The sequence below is a fragment of the Apis dorsata genome, unplaced genomic scaffold (genome assembly GCF_000469605.1).
Source record: "Apis dorsata unplaced genomic scaffold, Apis dorsata 1.3 scaffold_46, whole genome shotgun sequence".
In the NCBI taxonomy this organism is placed as follows: Eukaryota; Metazoa; Arthropoda; class Insecta; order Hymenoptera; family Apidae; genus Apis; species Apis dorsata.
Genome location: NW_006263348.1, coordinates 24,773 through 35,263, shown reverse-complemented (window position 1 = coordinate 35,263; position 10,491 = coordinate 24,773). Strand labels below are relative to the sequence as shown.

General features: G+C 34.0%; 1 protein-coding gene across 1 annotated transcript in view; it reads left to right on the top strand.

The window, feature by feature from the left end:
• LOC102670923 (disintegrin and metalloproteinase domain-containing protein 10-like) overlaps positions 1-10,491 on the top strand; it is a 156,639-nt gene that overhangs the window by 127,378 nt on the left and 18,770 nt on the right. Inside the window, exons 8-11 of the mRNA XM_031514597.1 lie at positions 4,998-5,122; positions 5,254-5,382; positions 6,918-7,086; positions 9,350-9,519. Of these exons, the coding sequence (XP_031370457.1) occupies positions 4,998-5,122; positions 5,254-5,382; positions 6,918-7,086; positions 9,350-9,519 (593 nt within the window). The remainder of the gene's footprint in view (positions 1-4,997; positions 5,123-5,253; positions 5,383-6,917; positions 7,087-9,349; positions 9,520-10,491) is intronic.

The window sequence follows — 10,491 nt, the reverse complement described above, 5'->3', positions numbered from 1 at the left end:
AAAAGCATTCTTTAACCGAATGAAACGAAAACAAAAAAAAAAAAAATCAACCACCCCTCATTTTCTATATATATATTTGACTTTCTTCGTTGAAATTCTTGACCCTATTTTCGCTATTTCCTCTTTAATTAAAGTGGCTTGTTTGCGACAAATTTACGATGAAATCGATAACAGATGAGTCGTGTTACATCGTTGAAATATTTTCCAATTTTAATGAAATGTTTCGTGTCGTTCATCTTCACGTCCATCAGATTTCAAAGCTCTTCATTAAACATCGCAAACTACTCTCCTCTCCCATTAAAACATCCCGCCGCGTGTTCCATCGGCTTGATTCGTTACTTAATATCATAATTAATAAACACGCAATGAAGATTAAATTACATGTAAGAGAAACAACCTCGATTCTTTTCTACTGGAATCATACAATTATCCAATCCAATTATTAAATCACACGAGGTGCCGAGATTTATAATAAATTATTCATATATACAGGATTTACAATTATATAAAATATGAAATATGAAAGTGATTCATAAATGGAGCACCTTTTTTATTTTTTATTATAATCATAAATATAATTTATCGAAAATTAATAGTTTATAGCTTCTGTGAATATTCCTTTTAACGTATTTCTAAGGTTAATCGTTAATTACTTAATTTCTCCACTTCTCATTGATCAATTACACTCTTCTCAAAGATGTCTACGGTTTTCCCTCTTCGCCTCTTCAAGTTTTTCCCCCGCGTTAAGAGCGTGGCAAGAAAGTTTCTATCCCAAGATTTGATTAATACTCTCGAACACGAGATTCGTTTTTGATCCCGATTATTCGATATATACACTCGAACGAATCTTTTTCAAAGGATTCCCATTCTAGCCAATTAATTCTTGTTCGGTCGACGCGCGGCATCGATTGACAGAGCCAGCCGGGAAACTGTATCGTATTAAAGTTTCCACACCAAGTTAAAGTTTGCCGGGAACAGACGGGATTAATTATTATCAAGTCACATCTACGGCGGTAACGAGTCGCAGATCGATGGTGGTTGAAATTTCCCAAGTTAGGACCATTGAGATACTGCGATATACTATTTCGACGAGCCTTTGGATCGACTTAAGCCACCTCTCTATCTCGTGCTTGTCTATAGAATTCAGAATCCATGAATATTTCTCTGTCTACGATAAGTTTGTTCTCCAAGTAATTTTGAAGTAGAATTAGTTTTTGTTTAAAACCGTCATATTCATTGAATAAGCAATGCTATATATGTATATATATATACAGATATGTAAGATATGGATAATGGAAGAATCGAAAAGAATCATTCACATGTTCATCAAATTAATTTGATCATTTTGATGATAATTGTGTGGAACTGTATATGATCCTATTAACTCTCTTTTGCAGAAAGTTTCTCAAAGTTTATTTCCATTTATTTTACTTTTATTTGCGAATATTTGCAACGATAGCCTCCGATTTAAATTGAAAATCGATTTGTGCTTAACATCGAAACAATGTAATCTCGTTCTATTTCTTGTCTAAAATTTAAATTGCTTACAAGTTGATAAATAAGCATCAATTTTTAAATATATATATATATATAACAGTTTACTTGTTTTGAAATTGTTCAATATTTGTTCATCATCGTTCCATGAATAACGTATTTAACACCATTTCGAAATGTTGAATAAGAGAATAAGCTGCGTCACAATCAATTTTTATAAAAAAAAGTATTTATCCAGAATTTATTCGCACATTTGAATATTGGTCCAGCGTTGGAGTAATATTGGGTTAATAACCTGAAGGGTTGATTTATAGGTATTATACATATAATAATATAGCATCGACGTCGCACGTTATCGATTATATTAAAACGCTAATATAAGTTACGTCTAGTGGTATACGTGCACGCGTTATCCAATGCGTTTGAATTTACATTGTTTGGCGTAATTACGCAATTTTGGCTGAAATGTTTCCAGCTAGCGCGATAATTAGTAAGTACGATTGGACAGTCACGATTCTGGCGTGATTTCATCCTCGAAATTCATTCATTTCTTCTTCGAATAAACTTTATTCTCTATTTGTGCGAATTAACATAACACAACTGTTTTAATTTTTCTTCTTAACGAGATTTCATAATTACAATATCGATGAAGGATCAGGGATCCAACGATCAATCAGCTGTTCGGCATCTATTATTATCTTATCCCTCTTATTTCGATCACGTTGTTCGAAACGTCCAAACTCATTACGAATAGATATTAAATGTGGTAAATATTGGTTCATCCGTAGTTATACATTTTGGCTGGTGACCACCGTGACGTGTTTATATAAACAGATAGATGCTAGCTAGATGGGACACCGTATAGATATTGAAGCCGATATCGCTATTACGTCATCGGCTATTCGACAATTGACAGCATCTACTACACACCGACGACGTACGTATGATGTTGACACGTACAGTGAATTCGCTGTACGTCAATACGCTGAATATTCATTGATGACAAATACAGCGAAGACAATCTCATTGGTAATGTCCGCCCAGACAGAATTCCATGTATCGAAATTCTTTACACTTGATATATCTCAGATAAATTAAAACTGATAAATTAGCTCGAAGCTAAAATCTTATATTTCTTACACTCCACAGCTTCTCAAAATTTCGTCTCAAAAAGTTTTATTATAATGATTGCAATTATCCTTAATTTTTTGAAATAAATGGAAAAGAAAACTTGAATTAAATTTTTATATTATATACGAGAAAATTTGATCCATCCTTATGTAATCTTTCGTATATTTTTTATTTATATAAAATAAAAAAAAAATCGATTTTCACGTTGATTGAATAGTATTCGTCATAAGAGAGGGAGGAGAGCGAATTTTTTTTTGATCCAAGCGAGTGGAAAATGAATTGAAATCGAGGGATAGAAACGCACGAACATTTCTTGGTGAATAACTCGCAATAGTATACTATGTACCTGATATACCCAGGAATCGAGAAACACAACCGACCATGACGTATTTGCCGCGGGCATCTAGTAACCAAATATGCCTCCTGAGATACGCCACACCGCAAACACGTATCCCGTGTTCCATTCTCTTCCGCCGCAAAAACCTGCTCACCGTGAATTCAGATTGCAAAAAGCATTGTACAAAGAACGAAAGCTTGTTTTTCTGATGATTCCTTGCGCTTTTATTTTCCACGTTTGGTCACCACTTCGTGCTCTCGATATTGATTCTAGGGTTTTTTTTTTTTCTTTTTGGTCACCGATCTAAGGCATTTTTCGATTCGATTTTGGTCGTTTTTCGTTTTATTTTAAGTAAGGCGTAATTCGTGGTATGAATAGGAAGAAAAAAGAAGCGTATAATAAAAGAGAAATACGATTAAAGATCGAAATCTGATTCTGATTAATCTTCAATTGGATAGGAATGAATAAAAAAACTATTCTATAATACGTGTGATAATACAAAGAAATTGTAGGAATTTTATCGTTTAAATTTTTGAGAAAATTATTTTTGAAAATCGAACGTATATGATCAATTGTTCCAACTGGACGAGAAAATGAATTAATGAAATATTATTTTATTCTCGAACTTATTATGAAACTTTTGTATTTGTTATTCGAACATATCCAATCGAAATTCATTGAACCAAATTTATACATATTTTACAAATTTTTAAACTCTGATTCTTTTCAGATAATCTTCCAATTATAATAAATGACAAATCTATCTTACGTTGAATTAAAAATTAAAAGAAATATACAGATACTTTTATATTTTTTTCTTCAACAAACCGATCCTATTTACCGATCGCAACACGTACGACGATCAAATTTCAATTCCAAACTAATTTCGTTCATCATTTAATCCGTCATGAAGCAATTACGGGTCTAAATTCCGCATCGTCGTATTCAAACTAGCATCGCGATTGCATCGAGAACCCGATATTTCGTCGCGTGCAAATAGTCGCCTCGCACAGCCTTTTAATTAATTTCGTTTTTTAATTCTACCTACCAACTATTTCGACTACCGGTCGATCTCTGATAGGGCGGCGAGAAATACAGGCGGCGTTGAATCCCCAGCCGACGTTGGCCAATCATCGGCCGAGAGATGTTATCCGGGAAAAATAATAAATCAGGCGTCCAGAATGTCCGGTAATTTAATTTCTGGCCAACTTTTTTATTCAGTGGCAACTTTCCTCCGTTGGGGAATCGTTGTTCGGGAATATATGAAAAAAAAAGAAGAGAAAAGAAAAGAAGAGGGAAAAAAGAGAAGTCCCTCTTCTCTTCGTGGGATATTTTTTTCGACGACATTTGGAAAGAAAAAAAAATGGAAGAAAGGATAGAGATAGAGGGGAGGGAAAGGCAAGAATGGAGGGATAAAACGAGCAATGAATACTCTATGAACGTCATGCATGAATTTTAATGAATAGAGTTGTTTACGACCGCGTGTTCATCGCATACTCCACGTTTTTTCAAGGTCGACTGTGTCTAGCCACTTTGCACGGGTGGTGGAAATATCTTTATGCATAAAATACGATGCTACCGATTCACGGTAAATAAGGAAGATGTAAAGTAAAAAGTAATTATTAAATCGTGATAGTATTGGAACTGGAAATTGTTTGAATTTACTATTCGATATTTCTCAAATTCGTAATAGTTGTTTAACAGTTTCAGAATATTTCAACACCTTCGATGAATATAATGAATTTCATCTTATCGTTTTTAAAAACATTTTAAAAACAATATACAGAATTGTTCATACGAAGAATTGTTCAAACTCAAACTCTTTTTCCATTTACAGTTTATTTTAGGAATGAATTTTATGTATCTCTAAATAATTATTTAATACAATCTTTGCATCTTTATTCTATCTATTCTTTTCTTTTTTTTCACACGAATGGAAACAAACATCCACGTAAAAACAGTAATAAATTTTAAACAAATTTTAAACAAATCGTCCCTCCATTAAAACTTAGCTAAAGCTAAAAACTTTTTCCAGAGGAGGACTACGACGCGTTTTGTTTGTCGTACATGTTCACGTATCGTGACTTCGAGAAGGGAACTTTGGGCCTGGCTTGGACCGGCGATCTGAAAAACGCGGGCGGAGTTTGCGAGAAAAACGGGGTAAGTTCTCCCTCGATCGAGCAACAAAACTAATCCGACGGTGCGCCGTCTGGAATATAACATGGTTTCGGGGTCCGCATTCACGATACTCAGACAATTAGCCCGGGAACTAACGCTATTTCGTCTTGCAGCACTACAGAGGTAGCATGAAATCGCTGAACACAGGTATAATCACCCTCCTCAACTACGGCAAACACGTACCACCGACGGTTTCTCACGTCACCCTTGCTCACGAGATCGGTCACAACTTCGGATCCCCTGTAAGTTCAACGCGTCGGGTTTGCATGTTGTCGGCGAGCAGTGGTGGTAGTAGTAGTAGTAGTAGTAGTACATTCGAAAAGTTTCGAGGGGCTTTTGGTTTCAGCGAGCAAGCAATTGAGGGAGGACTCATAACGTAAACGACCCTTGTCCAATTTCGATCCTCGGGAGGGAAAGCTCATGATTCCGGCTTTCGTTAAATATACAATCCGTTTGAAATTCTTTGTTCGAATAATAAACGCGTTTCACGTGGATTATGAAATCTTTTTGATGCATTGAATAATCGGTTTGCGCTGTTGTGATTCGAGAGGGATTCGTAATATGAACGACCGATGGTCCAATTTCGATCGTCGGATTCCCGTGGCTTCGTTAAGTGTACAATAGGATTCTGTTCGAAAGTCTTTGTTCTGTCAAATTCGATGTGAATTGTGCAATTTTTTCATCAAATGATGGATGTGGTTTAGATCACATTGTGATTGTGATTGAAATTGAAACTTAACAATGTCGATTCTTGTAAATAATTTCGATTGTAATAGGTTTCGTTAGATGTACGAGTATTTTTTTTTTAATTTCTAAATTTGATAGTTAAATGATGATTCTCCATATTTTTTAATATGATTTTTTTTAGTAAATATCAACGTGAGTTACGAGATTTTATTGATTTTTGGAAAATAAAATATTATGTTTCATTTTTCTGCACGAAAAAAAGCATATGATTTGATATGAAATAAAGCATGTTATCATTTTTTCTTTTTTTTTTGTTGTGAAAATTAATACGTTATACTCTTTTCTAATGAAAAAAATTTCCAAGATTTATAAAATTCTGAAATTATCGTGAATTCACGAAAGGTTAAATTCTTTCTTTTTTATATAGTAAAAATATGTTACTTTCAATACAAAAGTTTCTTTCAATACAAAATAATTACAAATAATAACAATTTATATTCTAACTTTTAAAAAAAGAAAAAACGAAAATTGACAAGGATCGTTTATATTATAAATTGTTCCAATTGTATTCTACTGTTAAACTTGTTCTAATTTTAACATTTCTTGCATATATTTGTGTAAACGAAAAAATAGAAAATTGCATTTCTTTCTTGGAAAAATCAACGAGTCAGCACCGTGCAAGAAAGGTGTTCAAGGAAGGAATGCGAATAATGTCCTAGGCAATTAAGCGCTGGATTGTTCGAAAAGTTGGTGCTGCAATGTTACGAGAGAAGAAGTTTCACGTTCAACTATTTCCAAGAATGTTTGAGATCATCTTTGTCTACACTTCTCCGTACTTGTAATTTGTGCAGAGAGGAGATCTTCAATTTTTTGGAAAAATTAAAAAAGCGTGACAATTTAAAAATTTAAATATTTAAAAAAATAAAAACAAAATATCGTGATGAATAAATTTTGTATTAAAAAATCTATCAAATTATTTGCAGTAAAAATTATTAAATTTTGTAAATTTGCAGACGTTACATGCAAATTTTTTAAGTAATCGTTATTTTATCGCATTTTTCTAACATCTTTCTCTTTCTGTCGAGCACAGCACGATCCAGACGAGTGTTCACCAGGCGGGGAGGACGGAAATTTTATAATGTTCGCAAGAGCCACTAGCGGGGATAAACGAAACAACAATCGATTCAGCCCTTGCAGCCTGGTCTCCATAAATCCAGTTCTAAATGCCAAAGCCCGCTCGTCTAAGGGGTGCTTTGCCGGTAAATAGAAAGAAAGCTTTTCGAATTTTAATTAGTTCTTTGACTTTTTCTGGACCTTTTACGTTTATAGTCATTCAGTCATGAATGATTTATACGATATTTGGTTGCAAAAAATATTTTATCTGATTATCTGATAATTTATTTTTTCTCTGGCATCTCTTCATCGATGTATTGAGAAGTATTGAAAAATGTTTATTATTATCTCTCGAAGAAGAAGAAACGATGTGACAATTGTAATAATATTTTCAATATTAATGTTAAGACGTGGATAAATTAAAATAAGTTTTCATAAAGTTTTCCATTACATGGAAGATCTTGGAAACGATCTATTTTTCGCCATTTTTCTATTGGATGTAATAGTCGATTACTCGAGGAAAAATGTTTGGTCTTTTGAAAAGAATTAAGGGCATCTCGTTAATGATCTCTAAAATTTTAAAAGTTGAATTTTAATTAGGGGAATTATTCGGTACAAAGTAAAGTTTTGGAAAATAAATGATCGCCAATAGGAAACGGTTGAAAAAAGTTTTCCATTTTATAACAATGTCTAATTATACAGCAAAGACAATGTGAACAAAAAATATGAACAATTTAATTGGTGGCGGTATATGAAATTTATTACTATATTCCTCTGACGTTATTATTACGAAACTTTTCAAACACTTTTTTTAAAAAAAAAATGGAGACCGTATTAATTAACATTTGAGAGCAATATTTTAATTAAAGAGACAAGATATTTTCTGAAAACGAGATTAAAAATTTGCTTGAGAAAAGATATATTTTAGAAAGTAACCATAAATGTTATTAAATTCTCATTAAAATTAGACATTTGAAATATTGCCATTAATAAGATCTAATAATTATCGATCCAATTTTCAACTTCTTACAGCACTTCTTAGTTACACGAACCAAAAAAAAGAAAAAAAGAATATAAAAATCCAAAAAGTAGGACGATTTAAAACTTCTCATTTTATCATCAAAAAGTGCTTTACAATGTATGATTTTGTCTCGTAGAACCAATCGGCAGAGAAATGTCAAAAAGTTTCCAAAGGAAATTATTGAAGACGATAAACACTAATGGATTCCAAAAAGAAAAAAAAATTGGGTATACCATTTCATTCTTATTAATAAATATATCTTTAAAAAGAATACTATAGAAGAGCGGAAAAATGGAGAACGAAAGGAAGATAGAACGTATCGGTGACTCGATATATCGACCGAGGCAGAGTCTAATTGCAACTCAATTGCAATTTTAATAGCGGACTCTCTACACGATCCGTAGAAAACTCGTTTCTGGAAACGAACATTGAACGCAAACGAGCGACAACTCGGGCAAACAAGAAACAGACACGACTCGTTAATTGTTAATAACAAAAAGATATCTGTGACCGTTGGTGAAGCCAGCAGGAAAAAGTTTGTTCGAATATCGAACATGGATACGATGCACGTTATACGAGGTAGTTGAAAACGAAGAGAGATAAAAAGAGAATGAAATGAAATGTTGCCACGACGAATGGTAATAACGGAAGTTGCTGCATTTCAGAGAAATTATTAGCAGAAATTATTCTCGTTTCAATTGGATGAAAATTGATAACTTTAGATTGAAAAATAATATGACACCGTTATATCTTGAAATCTGTTTCGTTAACTTTCCCACTTTTACCGTTGGATATCATCGAAGCACACTAGTTTTTAACTACTAGATAAAAATAAAAAAATCAAGAATGGGAAATCATTCAAAACTGTTTTATAAAATAAATAAATCGATCTTCATAATTCATCAATCTCAATAATTGAATCCTACACTCATTAATACGAAGCTATAAATAGATCAAAGTTTCACGAAGAATTCGACAATTTTCACGATTTAAAAGTTTCATATTTGCCTAATTCCCTTGCAACGAAAAATTTGAGAAACTTGACACATCGATCAGAGCTGTAAGAACAGAGCTGTTCTCCAATCACTTGACTTGATTCGCAATTGATTACACTACGCATAGCCGACTTGTTGAGCTTCATTTAAATCCAGGTTTTCATTAAGCCCGCTGCAAATCAAGCCAACATTTATTCCATCCACTTTGCCTCCACTTGTGGCCACTCGTTTCAACTCGAGCCGATCAAAGTAATGGAGTAGTATCGAGGCGAACAAGTTCGAGCCCGTTGCTTTCTTCGCAATACCGATTAAAAATAAAAATGAGGAAGAAGGGAGGAGTTTATGGTCGGTGAAATGGCGAGTCGAGTTAATGGGGAATCGATGATTTTTCAGAGCCCCAAAACGCCATCTGCGGGAACGGCGTGGTGGAAGATGGCGAGGAATGCGATTGCGGATGGGAGGAGGACTGCAACGACCCTTGTTGCCATCCCCAACGGCTCCATCACGCCCTTCACGAGCTACCTTGTCGTCTTGCCGATGGTGCAGTGTGCAGCCCCAGTCAAGTAAGTGGCACTTTTCCTTCGTTTTCTAACCGTGTCCGGATAGTGTAGCCTCCCTCGTGAACCGTGATTAAGTCTAATGTCCCCTCATTTGCTACCCTCCAGTTGCTTTCCTTTTTTCCTATCATTTTGATCGTTCTACGAGAATAGAGAGATAAACGACGCCGATTTACGTCGATCGAAAGATCTCGAGAAACTTGGAACGATTATTTCTCTTTCCTTTCTTCTTTCTTTGTTAATAAAATTTCAACGAATTTTTCATTCTTCCAATTTTCCTCAAACTCGATAATAACGATTATCCTTTTGACTTGTGAAAATTATACGTATGAATAAAAAGTAGACTGCTGCTTGATCTTATTCTTATCATTAATTAATAACGAAGACGTAACTTGTAAAAAAATAATTTTGGAAGTTAGTGAGAAAGTTATACGCGTGTGAATCTATGTTCTATGATTACACGATTGAAGAGATAGAAAAATTGATGTTCGAAAATACGGAATGAGCAAAGTTTATTCATGGGGATAAAGTTTTGTTTAAAAATTGATGGGATTGATTCGAGGAGGGGGGGATGGCACGAGTGAAATTGAAGGAATATGTGCGAAGATATGTAGCAAACTGAAAGTTAAAATTGCATTTTTCAGTGAAAGGATGTCAAATTCTTGGTTATATTTACGTTGAAATATTAAAGGAACGGTAACGTCGGATGCTCCAAGTTTTCAAGATCTCCGTGGAGAGAGATATTTTTACAGTCGTTGCAAATACACCCCTTTAGCAGTGAGTTCCTTTGAAATTTCGACAGAGACTCATTTTCATTTTCTACGAAAGCTACACGTTGAATATGTTATGAATTCCTATTGAATATCTTGAAAGCGTAATGTAGGAAACGGAATGCGAGCGTGCAATGCCAACTTTTCTGTCAGACGCGAATCCACCTCCTCGAAACGTCGCATTTCCTCATTGATTCGTTTTCGTTCA